This window comes from Leucoraja erinacea, chromosome 19 (assembly GCF_028641065.1).
Source record: "Leucoraja erinacea ecotype New England chromosome 19, Leri_hhj_1, whole genome shotgun sequence".
Taxonomy (NCBI): domain Eukaryota; kingdom Metazoa; phylum Chordata; class Chondrichthyes; order Rajiformes; family Rajidae; genus Leucoraja; species Leucoraja erinaceus.
This window is the reverse complement of record NC_073395.1, coordinates 17,068,364-17,083,707: the sequence shown is the minus strand read 5'-3', so window position 1 is coordinate 17,083,707 and position 15,344 is coordinate 17,068,364. Positions and strand designations below refer to the sequence as shown.

The following is a 15,344-nucleotide window of genomic DNA, read 5'->3' as shown; positions in this document are numbered from 1 at the left end:
CGAGGATGATCCTGGGTACAGTATGATTGGGTTAATGTATGAATAGCATTTGACTGCTTTGAGGCTGTACTTGGAGTTTAGAAGGATGAAGGGATATATCACTGAAACTCACAGAATAATGAAAGGGTAGAGTGGATGTGGCGAGGATGTTTCCTTTTGTGGAAGAGTTTAGGATCAAAGGGCACAGCATCAGAATAAAAGGACACATCTTTAGAAAGAAGATGAGGAATAATTTATTTAGCCTGCAGCCGAAGAATCTATGGAATACATTGCCACAGAGGGCTGTGGAGGCCAAGTGATTGGGTATTTTTAAAGCAGGGATTGACAGGTTCCTGATTAGTAATGGTGTTAAAGGTTATGGGAAGAATGCATTTGAGAGGGAAAGATAGATCAGCCATGATTGAATGGCGGAGTAGACTCAATTGGCCAAATAGCCTAATTCTGTTCATATGACATGAATTTATTGTGAGAATATTTCCTACATTGAGAAAGTGATTACCATTTCCAAATTCCATCTTGGCCAGCTTTGTTTTTTTTTTTGTTTGTGTACTATCTGAAACAATATTCCTAGCCAGATGAATTTGGTTGTGTCCATTGACTATTGATTCTGACAGCTTCTTATGGTTTACCCAAGAGACTGAACTTCGATTATTCCATCTAGCTGTGCTTTTATTCCCTGCCCACAAACAAAAACTGAAGCAGGAAGATCCACTACAGAAAGTCATTCAGTGCTTCGCTGCAGAAACAAATGACATCCTACGTGACTGCTTTGAGTCAGTGGACTGCTCCATATACAGGGAATCTGCGGCCAACCTGAATGAGTACGCCACTGTCGCGACTGACTTCATCAGTGAGTACGTAGAGGAATGCATGTCGAGAAACACAATCCTTATATGAAACCATGAGGTCCATTTCCAGGTGAAGGTCAAGACTGCTGCGCACAAGTCAAATGATTCTGAGCCGTACAAGAAATCCCACTACGATCTTCATAAAGCCATCAGTGAGAATAGGTGACAAATCATCCTCTACAATAATTCTCAACACTGGTGCAACACAAGCCCCCAACTATACTCATTATACACATATAACTGTGCAGCCAAACACTATCGCAACTCAATTTACAAGTTCCCAGATGACGCCATTGCAGCGGGCCGGGTATTAAATAATAAGATGGAGTACCAAAAGCAGATTGTGAACCTTCTAACTTGGTGCCTAAACAACATCTTCTACCTCAATATCAGCAAGACAAAGGAGATTGTGATTGACTTCAGGAAGCGAAGCATTACACACACCCTGGTATACATTGATGACGCCGAAGTAGAGATGGTCGAAAGCTTCAAGTTCATAGGAATAAATGTCATCAGCAATTTGTCCTGGACCAGCCACATCAAAGTTATGGCCAAGAAAGCACACCAATGCCTCTACTTCCTTAAATGGCTTAGAAAGTTCTGCATGTCCCCAACAACCATCACCAACTTCTACAGATGCACTGTAGAAAGCATTTTACTTTGGATGTACAGAGCAGAAACAGGCCCTTTCGCCCACCAATTATGCGCTGACCAGCAATCACCCAGTACACTAGCACTATCCTACACACGAGGGTCAATTTACAATTTACCAAAGTCAATTAACTTACAAACCTGTACATCTTTGGAGGTTGAGAGGAAACCGTTCACCCGGAAAAACCTACGCAGTCTCAGAGAGAATGCACAAACTCCGTACAGACAGCACCCACACTCAAGATCGAAACCGGGTCTCTGGCACTGTAGCAGCGTCTCGACCATGGCGACACTGTGCCGCCCATTATATCAGGATGCATCACAGCCTGATTTTGGAACAGCTGCATTCAAGACCACAAAAAAACTGCAGAGAGTTTGAGATGTAGTCCGTCTAGACCATCACACAAACCAATCTCCTATCCATTCACATTGCCTCAGCAGGACCACCAGCATAATCAAGGGCCAGTCTCACCCCGGTCACTCACTCCAGATTCACGGTCAGTTTCTTCCCAGCTATTATTACAGGTAACTGAACAACCCCCTCATCAGCTAGAGTGTGATCCTGACCTCCACATCTACCTCTTTAGTCAGACTTGACCAGACATTTCTTTGCACTAAATGTTGTACCCTTTATCACTTAACTATATATTGTGTATGGCTTGAATGTAATCATGTATAATCTTTTTTTTTATATAAACTGGACAGCACACAACAAAAGCTTTTCATTGTACCTTGGTACACATGACAATAATAAACTAAACCTACATTAATCCCATATTTTATTCCTATTGCCATCAACACCCACCGCATCCCAGATACTCCCTCTCACCTACACACGAGCACCAATTTACAGCAGCCAATTAGCCTACAAACCTGCAGGTCTTTGTTATGCAGGAAGAAACTTGAAGTGCAGGCTCTGCGATCATTTCGTTGAAGGCCTCCGCTCAGGCCAATGGGATCTCCTAGTTGCTTTAACCCCCTCTCCCATTCCCACACTGACCTGTCTGCCCTGGGCTTCCTCCACTATCAGAGTGAGGCCTAATGCAAATTGGAGCAGCATCCCATATTTTGCTTGGGTAGCTTACAACCTGGTGGTATGAATATTGATTCCTCTAACATCAAATAACTGAACTAACATCAGTCTGAAGAAGGGTTTTGGCCCAAAACGTCGCCTATTTCCTTTGCTCCATAGATGCTGCTGCACCCGCTGAGTTTCTCCAGCATTTTTGTGTACCTTCAATCTTCCAGCATCTGCAGTTCCTTCTTGAACACTTTGTCTACTCCACTGCGATATCTCCTCAAGGTATGCCTACTTTGAAGAAGTTCTCCTCTCCTCTCCAGAGACAGTTTCACAACCTCCTCTCTAACCATCAGTCTGAAGAAGGGTTTCGGCCCGAAACGTCGCCTATTTCCTTCGCTCCATAGATGCTGCTGCACCCGCTGAGTTTCTCCAGCATTTTTGTGTACCTTCAAATAACCTTTGTTTCCCTCTTTCTCCATCTTTCCCCCATCCTAGTTCACCAACTAGTTTCACTGTCCTTCTGATTAATCTTATTTATTGTATGCCTCCTTGTCACCGTCCCCTCAGCTGACTGTTTCCACTGACTGGTTAGCATGCAACAAAAGCTTTTCACTGTACCTCAGTACATGTGACAATAAACTAGACTGAACTAACAATGAACCATTCTACATTTCTTTATCATCGTCTGCTTTGATATGTCGTTTTCACACTTTGCCCTTTCATATCTCCAGACTCCCTCGTTCCTGATTCTCAGGCTGAAGAAGGGTCTCGGCCCTAAACGTCACCCATTCCTTCTCTCCAGAGATGTTGCCTGTCCCGCTGTGTTAGTCCAGCATTTTGTGTCTATCTTAGGAAGAAACTGGAACCTACGTGTCAAAGAGACAATGTGCAAACTCCATACAGACATCATCTGATGTGAGGACTGAACTTGGCTCAATAAACCTATAAGGCAGCAGCTCTTCAAGCCAATGAGCCACCCTAAACTTATTATATTACTAAAATAAACTGTGGAGGAAGAACCAGGGAATGTACCAACATTATAAAAGACAACTTTAGGAATGACAATGGTAATTTTTTTTTAATTTACAAAGGGAATTCATGCTGTACAATAAACCCAGATAGATTAGTGGATACAAAAATCTTAGATCTGCTGAAATTAGAACTAGCTGCATTTGATTCTCTATGTACACGACTAAGATTGCATGTTTGAATTAAATAGGACAGATTTTTCAAAAACTTAGAAGCATTTTACATCTATCAGGATCTTCACTTAACCATATCATTGCAAACTCGTATAAGGATGTTTTCAATGATAATGGGCACAAGAGAAGATATGTCAACAATATGCAGTGAACATGAAATGCATATTTTATAATTGTTTAATTTTCACCACAATCACACATATATACACTAACTCAGGAACATAGTACACAAAAACTGATAATTCAACTGTTACGTTGAATATTTTTAAACTTCAACTGTAATAAAGACCTGCAGTAACCAGGTTCAGAGGCATTCTCAAAGAGTCTGATGCATTTATATATTTTAAAATCCTGCAATTTAATCTGTACATCCAAATCAGGTAATCACCGTTTCATTGTAATGAAAAAGATGCTTGTTTATAGCAGATATAGACACAAAATGCTGGAATAACTCAGCGGGTCAGGCAGTATCTCTGGAGAAAATTGATGGGTGACGTTTCGGGACGGGAGCCTGAGTCCCAACCTGAAACATCACCTACCCATTTTCTCCAGAGATGCTGCCTGATCCACTGAGTTACTCCAGCAATTTGTGTCAATCACGGTTTCATATAGGTATATAACTCTATTCACCTTCAAAAATAAAGCTTGCTTCTTCCATCAGTATTATTTTATTAACACAACAGCAAGTGAATACATAAATGTGATTATCCAATTTTGTACTCAACAGTGATTGATAGCACCTAGATTTTGTGTGAACAACAGTTGGATTTGTCTCTAATGACAAATTGAGAAGTAAGCTTTATAAGACTGATTTGTCTTTGCTATATTTATGATCGAGAGGTTGTAATTTGTATCATGATCTCAACATTATACATAACAGTGAGAAAATTTGGCATAAATATAATTTTGTTTCAAAGTTAAAAAGTTGCTGTACATCAAGAAAAACTAACAACCTAATATAAGAAAGCTCTATAAATAAAATAGCACATTTCAGTCACATTTAATTGAGAAATTTGTGAATGCATTAAATAGCAATTGGGTTAAGTTTCCCATGCCAGTTTCCCAAGAACCATAAAGATTGCTTTTTGATTTAAGTCCTTATGTGTACAAGTATGCATTTGTTTAACAGAAAAGAAACAAATGTTGCTGAAGACAAGTCTATAAATATATTATAAAGAAAAACATGCATACCAAACCAATTTATAAATAGACAATTATATTTAATAAGGACAACCAGGAGGAAGAAATTGTGCGAAATTTGTGTCTGCATTGGTTTCTACCATTGCACCTCACCTTTCTACTTAATCCTCTGACATTATCTAGGTGTGGGTTAATAATTATGATTTACTTTAAATATATTTTAACATGATAACATTTGACTTGAATTTGTAAGCATTCTTAAACAACTCAAACTTATTAATCTAAGTTTCCATTATTTATTACTAACTTCCAAGTTATTACAAAATTCCATTAATTGTGTTATGAAACAAAATAATTTGTTCTTTTAATTAATTTCACCAACTTGGTAAATAACTATATTTGAAAATATGGCCATGCCAAAAATGTGTGCTTTTTACATATCTCCATGAGGGAAAATATTAAAGATAACAGAACTCAGTCAATAGTTACCTGTAACTACACATAACCACTTTTGTAAACATATTTATGCCACTGATGACCAGAAGAAACTGTAAATACTGAACAGGCCAGGCAGCATACGTGGATAAAGAAACTGAGTAAGTTTTGGGGGTTTGTGTCCTTGCATCAGGTCTAATAAAAACTTCAGCCATAAATGTCAACTGTTTCTTTCTTTGCTGATCCACCAAGCATTTGTAGCATTTTTCATTTTTATTTGAAATTACAAGATCTATAACAGTTTGTTTTGGGCCAACTTCTGAGAATTAGAATATACTTCAAGATATTCGTGGTATTCCTTTGGACTATGTTAAATTATTTCTATTCATGTTGGTGTGGCTCAGAAACATGGTCAGGCCACCAACCTCATGAAAATTGCAATACGTCCAGAGAGACCAGCCCGGAAATAAATGGAAAACTTCTGAGGTCCCGATTGAAACTTCAATTTTGCACACCTTCCTGCATCAATTGAGGTCAGGTTTCTTGATGTCAAGAAAGAACAATCTCTACTGACTTTCTTTTTTGTTTTCTGCTACAAGAGAGACACTGGACTTGGGGAAGTGTGACCCTCTGTTGGTAGAAGACACAAAAATCACCATCGCCATAGATGGAGTCAAAGGGGCTCATCCTCATAATAACGCCCACATTCAAGATGACGAGGAGGCATTAGCTCAAGTGGCATTCTTGATTAGTTTGCCCTAAAACAGGATGCCATGCAGGAAAACATTTCCATTATAGGCACGATTTAGCAGGATAAACACTAACATCTAACCTTGCAGTGCCATGATTTATAACACTCATAAAGTCATAAGTCATAGGAGTAGAATTAGACCATTCAACCCATCAAGTCTATTCCACCATTCAATCATGGCTGATCTATCTCTCCCTCCTAACCCCATTCTCTTGTCTTCTCCCCATAATCTCCGACACCTATACCATTCAAGAATCTATCCATCTCTGCCGTAAAAATATCCAGCGACTTGGCCTTCACAGCCTTCTGTGGCAAACAATTCCACAGATTCACCACCCTCTGACTAAAGACATTTCTCCTTCCTAAAATAACATCCTTTAATTATGAGGCTATGACCTCTAGTCCTAGACTCCCCCACAAGTGGAAACATCCTCTCCACATCAACTCTATCCAAGCCTTTCACTATTCTGTACGTTTCAATTAGGTCCCCCCTCATTCATTAAAACTCCAGCGAGTACAAGCCCAGTGCCGACAAACGCTCATCATAGGTTAACCTTCGCATTCCTGGGATCATTCTTGTAAACCTCCTCTGGACCCTCTCAAGAGCCAGCAAATCCTTGCTCACAATATTGGGTCCTCAGATATGGTACCCAAAATTGCTCACAATATTCCAAATGAGGCCTTACCAACACCTTATAGAGCTTCAGCATTACATCCCTGTTTTTGTATACAAGCCCTCTTGAAATAAATGCTAGCATTGAGTTTGATTTCTTTACTACCGATTTAACTTGCAGATTAACATTTTGGGAAAGTTTTACACATGCTCTTCATTTAAACTCAGATACACATACACAATAATTCAAGAAACAGAAACCAAGTAAATCTATTCAAACCTGGGCAAACAATCACAAGATTGCGCAATATCATGTACTTTGTCCATTTCCCCAACCCCCCTCCTAATCCCCATATCCTCTGAAACACTGAAAGTGAATTCTCAATCCCCATATCCTCTGAAAATGCAATTATTAAACACCCATAGCCCTCTGAGGTATTCTAGATACTCTAGCTGGAGTTCCAACCTGATGGCATCTGTCAATCGTGTACATGTAAAGATCACTCTTCATGCAGAGACCTGTTGATAAACGTGGGAAGTACAATGGCAGATGGAATTGAATTTAAGAGTGAGGCGAAGCATTTTGGGAGAGCTAATTAGAACAAGAAACTTATGCCTAGGAAAGAACTGCAGACGCTGGTTTAAATCGAAGATAGACACAAAATGCTGGAGTAACTCAGCAGGACAGGCAGCATCTCTGGAGAGTAAGAATGAGTGACTTTTCGGGTCGAGACCCTTTATCAGACCTAAAGCTTGTATCTGAGATCTCTAAAACCAGCTGACAAATGTTTAAGGTAATATTTAAGAAGTTTAGAGGGGATTTAAGGAAGAATATTTTCCCCCAAATGGTGGTTGGATTCTGGAATGCACGGCCTGGAGTAGAGGCTCTCATAATATTTAATAAGTATCGAGAAGAGCATATGAATCTTCAAAGAATAAGTGGTAGCAGAGCAAGTGTTGGGCACTGAAAGTTCATAGTGGACAGAAAGGTCTGTTTCTGTGTTGTATGAAATTACTAATTGCTACTGCCTGCATCCTTCAAAACAAGATAAAATTCATCAACACAGTTAAATAACATTTGCTTGTATTTATGTGCAGTGATTTCACAAAGACGTCTCAAAGCGCTTTAGCGGACTGCTATAAAATAAAACTTGGCACTTAACCATACAAGCTGATTAGTCCATAGATTTGAAGCACTGTGCCAAGGGAGGCAAGAGAAGCATAGTTCTGCAAGGGAATTCCAGAGTTGAGGAGCTTGGCAGTTGGAACCATTAAATTGGACAACAACCAAGAGGCCAGAAAGAGGGGGATACATAGAAACATAGAAAATAGGTGCAGGAGTAGGCCATTCGGCCCTTCGAGCCTGCACCGCCATTCAATATGATCATGGCTGATCATCCAACTCGGTATCCTGTACCTGCCATCTCTCCATACCCCCTGATCCCTTTAGCCACAAGGGCCACATCTAACTCCCTCTTAAATATAGCCAATGAACTGGCCTCAACTACCTTCTGCGGGAGAGAATTCCAGAGATTCACCACTCTCTGTGTGAAAAAAGTTTTTCTCATCTCGGTCCTAAAAGATTTCCCCCTTATCCTTAAACTGTGACCCCTTGTTCTGGACTTCCCCAACATCGGGAACAATCTTCCTGCATCTAGCCTGTCCAACCCCTTAAGAATTTTGTACGTTTCTATAAGATCCCCCCTCAATCTTTTAAATTCTAGCGAGTACAAACCGAGTCTATCCAGTCTTTCTTCATATGAAAGTCCTGACATCCCAGGAAACAGTCTGGTGAACCTTCTCTGTACTCCCTCTATGGCAAGAATGTCTTTCCTCAGATTAGGAGACCAAAACTGTACGCAATACTCCAGGTATGGTCTCACCAAGACCCTGTACAACTGCAGTAGAACCTCCCTGCTCCTATACTCAAATCCTTTTGCTATGAATGCTAGCATACCATTCGCTTTCTTCACTGCCTGCTGCACCTGCATGCCGACTGGTGTACCATGACACCCAGGTCTCGTTGCATCTCCCCCTTTCCTAATCGGCCACCATTCAGATAATAATCTACTTTCCTGTTTTTGCCACCAAAGTGGATAACCTCACATTTATCCACATTATACTGCATCTGCCATGGATAGGCTGGGTGAGTGGGCAAATACAAGTCACCTTGCAGCCTCCTAGCATCCTCCTCACAGCTAACACTGCCCCCCAGCTTCGTGTCATCCGCAAACTTGGAGATGTTGCATTCAATTCCCTCGTCCAAATCATTAATATATATCGTAAATAGCTGGGGTCCCAGAACTGAGCCTTGCGGTACCCCACTAGTCACTGCCTGCCATTGTGAAAAGGACCCGTTTACTCCTACTCTTTGCTTCCTGTCTGCCAGCCAGTTCTCTATCCACATCAATACTGAACCCCAAATACCGTGTGCTTTAAGTTTGTATACTTGTATACAGATCACTAAAAAGCTGGAAGAGCTAAAGGAGAGTGCAAACAAAATGAAGTTCACAGCCTTGAAAGTATTAAAGAATGAGAATTAAAATGTGAGTCTTTGCCTGATAGAAGCCAACATAAAATAGGTGAGGGACAAAAATGCTGTAGAAACTCAGCATCTATGGAGCGAAGGAAACAGGCAACGTTTCAGGCCGAAACCCTTCTTCCTTGAGTGAAAACAAGGGTAGTTTGCAAAGGGAGAACAAGAGAGATTGATCAGAAACATGTTGACATTGGTTTTTACAACAAAGGCAGAGATTACATTTTCAGCAACAGAAAAATCAAGAAGAAACACAAAGTTGAAGGTGGAAATAAGCAAAATTAGTTATGATCCAGATGCACAATTTACAGTGCCAATCCTGGTCCAATATAAAATAATCAATTTTGAGAGGTGCCACAATGTAAAAGGACTTTGGGGAGGAAAGTGACATTGGAAATTGATTATTTGCTTAAGAAAGAACAGCAGATGCTAGAAAAATCAAAGGTAGACAAAAATGCTGGAGAAACTCAGCGGGTGAAGCAACATCTATGGAGCAAAGGAACAGGCGACGTTTTGGGTCGAGTCCCTTCATCAGACTGATGTGGGGGGGGGTGCAGGAAAAAGGAAGAGGCAGAGACAGTAGGCTGTGGGCGAGCTGGGAAGGGGAGGGAGAGTTGAGTAAACTACCCAAGCGAAATATGAGGTGCTGCTCCTCCAATTTATGGTGGGACTCACTCTGGCCATGGAGGAAGCCCAGGACAGAAAGGTCAGAATCGGAATGGGAGGGGGAGTTGAAGTGCTGAGCCAACGGGCGATCAGGTTGGTTATTGCGAACTGAGCAGAGGTGTTGGGCGAAGCGATCGCCAAGCCTGCGCTTGGTCTCACCAATGTAGAGCAGTTGAGACCAAGTCAAGAAGAGAAGTATGATGGTCATCAGTTTAGTGGAATTTATGGTAATGGAATGATAAACAGAGGAGAAGAACGCATGGACAAAGTTATTCAGGAAAGAGGAGTTTAGTGCAAAGACACAGAAAAGAAAGAAGCAGCTATTTGACATATTCCTCATTTGCTGTGAAGATGAGAATAATGCAGAGGTGAACTTTTGAAATAGTGAAGTCCACAGCCTACCTGTTATCATCATCATCAGCATATCTCTTTGTCTTGGTTCCCCTATAAGAAACATAGTTCAAATAAAAACATTTCCAGCATAAAATCTGTTTATTTTCTGTATCAGGACTCCTCCAATGTCATGAAAAATTCCAGTAATATGCGAATAGAAAAGATTGGCAATAATTAATTTAATCAAATTCTATTTGTCAGGATAGTTTGAATCAAAGCATTTCATTTTACATTAACTCATTAACCGTTGATCTCTGATGTGCTTGGTCTCAACTCTGATGTTTAAATCTAACAAAAATTACAATCTGTTTTTGAAGACCATCAGACGACTGACAATGAAATTGGAACTGTACTTGTAGATGTTCTCATTTAGTCATGGGTTCCCATGGAATAAACTGGAGACCATCGGGAACTTGCATTTTGTTCTTCACAACAGCAACAAATAATAATAGGCTTAAAAGAAATATGCAATGTGCATTAAAATATAATTTGAATTGTTATAGCCAGCAGGAGATTGTGTCTCACAATTTTTTTTAATTAACCAAGAAGGTCAATGAGGGCAAGGCAGTAGATATAGGCTTTATGGAGTTCAGCAAGGACTTTGATAAGGTTGATCCTTATGGGAACCTATTCACTCCTGTATTAGCTCTTTACTCTTAATCTTAACCTTCTGCAAATTAATTGAATCAAGGGCTGATTTTGCTATTCAGCATATGATGAGTTTTCAAGTCCACCATCAATTATATTTTTCTGAAACATCATAAATATCTCTAAAAATTTCCTTTGGTAATTTTTCATTATCCGGGTATTAATTTCAAGTGATTTCTGTGAAATTTATCTTCAGTGTAGCATAGAAAAAAATAACAAGTGTTGTGCAGCAAGAATCCAACAGAAATAGACAGAACGAACCAATAAGAATTTGCGAAGATGAGGTCAGATGAACAAGGGGGCAAATAGAATAATAATGAGCTATGACAAAAGTATCATGTACAAAGATAAAATGCATAAACACACCTGAATGAGTATGGTCTGGAAATGATGGAAATGAAGATGAATGGAATGTATGGGATGAAATGGTAAATAAAGATGGCTGCAACTCCAGCGACAGCACATCCTTCCTCAGATATGGTGCCCAAAATGTAATGATGTAATGTTGAGGCTCAATAAGGCACTGGTAAAGCCACATTTGGAATATTGTGGGTAATTTTGGGCACCATAAGGATGTGCTGGCTCTGGACTCTGTTGTGGTGGTGGCAAAACTGCAGAGGGTCATGTCTGCTTGGTAGACCGGAATTAATGTGTTTCATAACTAGTCTCTCAAAGCACTTCAGGATGGTGGGTGTCAAGGCCACTGGACGGTAGTCTTTAAGGCATAAAATCTTGCTTTTCTTCAGCACCAGAATGATAGTAATCTTCTTGCAGCAGGTGGTTACCTCAGAATGGAGTAGGAAAAGATTAAAGATGTCAGTGAATACTCCTGCTAGTTTTTCAGATTTACCAAAATGTGGCCGAGGAGCAGAGCGGTAGATGTTTTTATTGATGTGTAGCAGTGGTCGAGGGTGTTCTGTCCTCCAGCGGGACATGCTGGTAACACTTTGGTGGAACGACCCTGACATTGGCTTGATTGAAATCTCTGGTTGCAATGACCAGGGCTTTGGACCTTTTGTCTCAAGGCTGTTGTTAGCAGAGTACAATTCTTTCAGAGCAAGTGACTTCCCTCGGCAGGCAGTACGGATGGCACTTCAATCAGATATTCCAGGTTTAGGGAGCATGAGCTCACCAGGACTGCCACGTCTGAGCACAAGGAATTGATTAGAAGGCAGATCCCATCACCTCTAACCTTGCCCAAAGACACCGTACGGTTCATCCAATGAAGGGAGAAGCCCTCGGGCTCAATGGCATAGTCAGGTTTGTCGGGTGTGACCTGTCTCTGTGTAAGAGACATAGGACATACCTGACAAGCCTTGAGAGGGAGAAGGTAAAATCAGAAGTATCAGTATTGCAGTTGAACAAAGGGGACTATGGAGGCATGTGGGAGGAGCTGGCCAAAGTTGACTGAAAAGGGACCCTAGCAGGGATGACGGCGGAACAGCAATCGCAGGTATTTCTGGGGGAAATCTAGAAGATGCAGAATCATTTCATTCCAAAGAGGAAGAAAGATTTTAATGGGAGTAAAAGGCAAACATGGCTGACAAGGGAAGTCAAGGACAGCAAAAAAAATAAAAAAATAGAAGACATATAACATAGTAAAGATGAGCGGGAAGCCAGAGTATTGGGAAACTTTTAAAGATCAACAGAAGGTAACTAAAAAGGCAATACGGGGAGAAAAGATGAAGTACAAAGGTAAGCTATCCAAGAATATAGAGGATAGTAAAAGCTTCTTTAGGCAAGTGAAGAGAAGGGAAAAAAATTGTTAAGACATGTGGGTCCCTTGAAGACAGAAACAAGTGAATTTATTATGGGGGGGGGGAAGGAAATGGCAGAGGAATTGAACAGGTACTTTGGTTCTGTCTTCACTAAGGAAGACACAAACAATCTCCCAGAATTACTAGGGGACAGAGGACCAAGTGTGACAGAGGAAGTGAAGGAAATTCACATTAGTCAGGAAATGGTGTTGGGTAGACTGATGGGATTGAAGGCTGATAAATCCCTAGAGCCTGTTGGTCTGCATCCCAGGGTACTCAAGGAGGTGGCTCCAGAAATCATGGACGCATTGGTGATCATTTGCCAATATGCTTTAGATTCAGGATCAGTTCCTGTGGATTGGAGGGTAGCTAATGTTATCCCACTGTGTTGGGCCTCACTCTGACAATGGAGGAGGCCCATGACAGAAAGGTCAGATTGGGAATGGGAGGGAGAGTTAAAGTGCTGAGCAACCGGGAGATCAGGTAGGTTAAGGCGGACTGAGCGGAGGTGTTCAGCGAAACGAAGACAGTAAAACTGGTGGGAGAACTGGAAAGGGGAAGGGGGGGAGCTATTGGAGTTAGAGAAATCAATGTTCATACCATTGGGGTGTAAGCTACCCAAGCAAAATATGAGGTGCTGTTCCTCCAATTTGTGTTGGGCCTCACTCTGACAATGGAGGAGGCCCATGACAGAACATCTGGTCTAGGTTAAGGCAGACTGAGCGGGTGGTGCAGAAAGCCTTAACTGCAGAAAGCAGAACAGGGTGCAGATGGGAAGATGTGGCCAATAGTGGGATCCCGTTGGAGGTCGCGAAAATGTTGCAGGATTATATGCTGTATGCGATGGAAGGTGAGGACAAGGGGGACTTGTCCTTGTTATGAATGGGGGGGGGGGGAGGGGGAGCAAGAGTGGTGCTGCAGGATATCGAGGAGACACTAGTGAGAGAGCCTCATCTATAATGGAAGAGGGGAACCCTGGTTTCCTAAAGAATGAGGACATCTCCGATGACCTGATATGGAAAACCTCATCCTGGGCGTAAATGCGGCGTACACGGAGGAATTGGAAATAGGGGATAGAGTTTTTACAGGAAGCAGGATGGGAAATAGTATGGTAGTATGGTCTAGATAGCTATGGGAGTCAGTGGATTTGTAAATTGAAGCAAGGGTTTTTTTTAGTACTATATTTATATAATTAACATAGACCTAAAATGCAAGGAATTGAGATGTACTAAACCTTGAATCAGAATCAAAATCTTGATCCAAAAAATATGCAATATACATTCCAGGTTCACAGTGCCCTCCAATGGCGAATTTAAGTCCTACATTATTTTATAGACCAATCACAAGCAACCCGAGCAAAAATAAGAAAATGCGTTGGAGATACGATGAACAGAATGGCTGCCTCGTACATCGTAGGAAAATAGGTTTTGATCATTAAAAATTAAGCCCATTGTGTCTGTGGCAGGAGGTGAAAAAAGGCTGCTTCTCCAGGTGTATGTGACCAACTCCACAAAGGAATAGCTGATAACCAGTGAAGTCCATAAGCTTAGGCTCACCAAGTTTCAAACCTGTCACAGGGGCAGACAATCCACATTTCTGTTATACCACAGCAAAAGATAGTCTTCCACTCAGTTTTACATGCAGAAGGCACACATCTTCAAGAATTAACTCAAAAAGCCCATATATATGAATCAGTCCATTACAAATCATGCATCTGACAAAAACAAAGCCTCCCCGGTCAATTAAACCAGCCTGAAGATCACATGCATTCCAATGGCAATTTTCCCACCAATTGTCTGTGGAGTGAAAATGAAATCCTCACTGGAGAGAGCTGAATGACATATACTCCAGTGTAATGTGTCTGCAGTGATCTTACTCTGTTCTGGCATTGACATTTTTTTTTCGTTAAATAAACATTCAACGTGGGGCTAACTGGGAAAACTGCTCTCTAATTCAAAAAGAGAGCAAGTCCAAAAATAAATCGTGATGGGGAGGAAAGAATCTAGAAATCAAAGCTACCTCGGGGGCTCTGAAAGATCGGAGCATTAGGTGATCTCCCAGATCTGCCTGAAGAAGGGCCTCGACCCGAAACGTTGCCTATTTCCTTCGCTCCATAGATGCTGCCTCACCCGCTAAGTTTCTCCAGCATTTTTGTCTCCATCCCAGATCTGTCCTGTTCACGCCTTACATTCTCTTTGTACCCTTCCATATCTCTAGTTTCCCTCTCCTCTGACTCTCAGTCTCGACCCAAAACGTCACCCATTCATTCTCTCCACAGATGCTGCCTGTCCCACTGAGTTACTCCAGAAATGTATGTCTATCTTCGGTGTAAAACAGCATCTGCAGTTCCTTCCTATACTTCTCAAATCCTCCTTCAGTTTCAGATATCTTTAATAATGTATTCAGTTGGTGATTTATTTTGAGCACTATTCTTAAGACCACCTTCAATAATAATATTAATGTCAACTGGGATTATTTTCATGTTAACTGTACATCAGTTATACCCATAAATTCTCCCCACTCATTTCCCTTTCCATTCTTCTATACTGGAATTGAACGTCCATTGCATCCTAAAATGGACATTTTTCATTTGTCTTTCTCAATCTATTTTAATAACCCAGAAAGCTCTTAATTACCGGGACACTTCCTCTAACATTCTGGTTATATGGTTACTCTGCATTTC

General features: G+C 41.0%; 1 protein-coding gene across 5 annotated transcripts in view; it reads right to left on the bottom strand.

Annotated features, from left to right (window-relative positions):
* Positions 1–15,344, bottom strand: part of pphln1 (periphilin 1) — a 73,971-nt gene that overhangs the window by 43,719 nt on the left and 14,908 nt on the right. For 4 of the 5 annotated variants that reach the window (XM_055650431.1, XM_055650433.1, XM_055650429.1 and 1 more), the window contains exon 5: positions 10,266–10,307. The exons of the other annotated variant lie outside the window; for it this stretch is intronic. In XM_055650431.1, the coding sequence (XP_055506406.1) occupies positions 10,266–10,307 (42 nt within the window). The remainder of the gene's footprint in view (positions 1–10,265; positions 10,308–15,344) is intronic. 5 annotated transcript variants of the gene reach the window in all.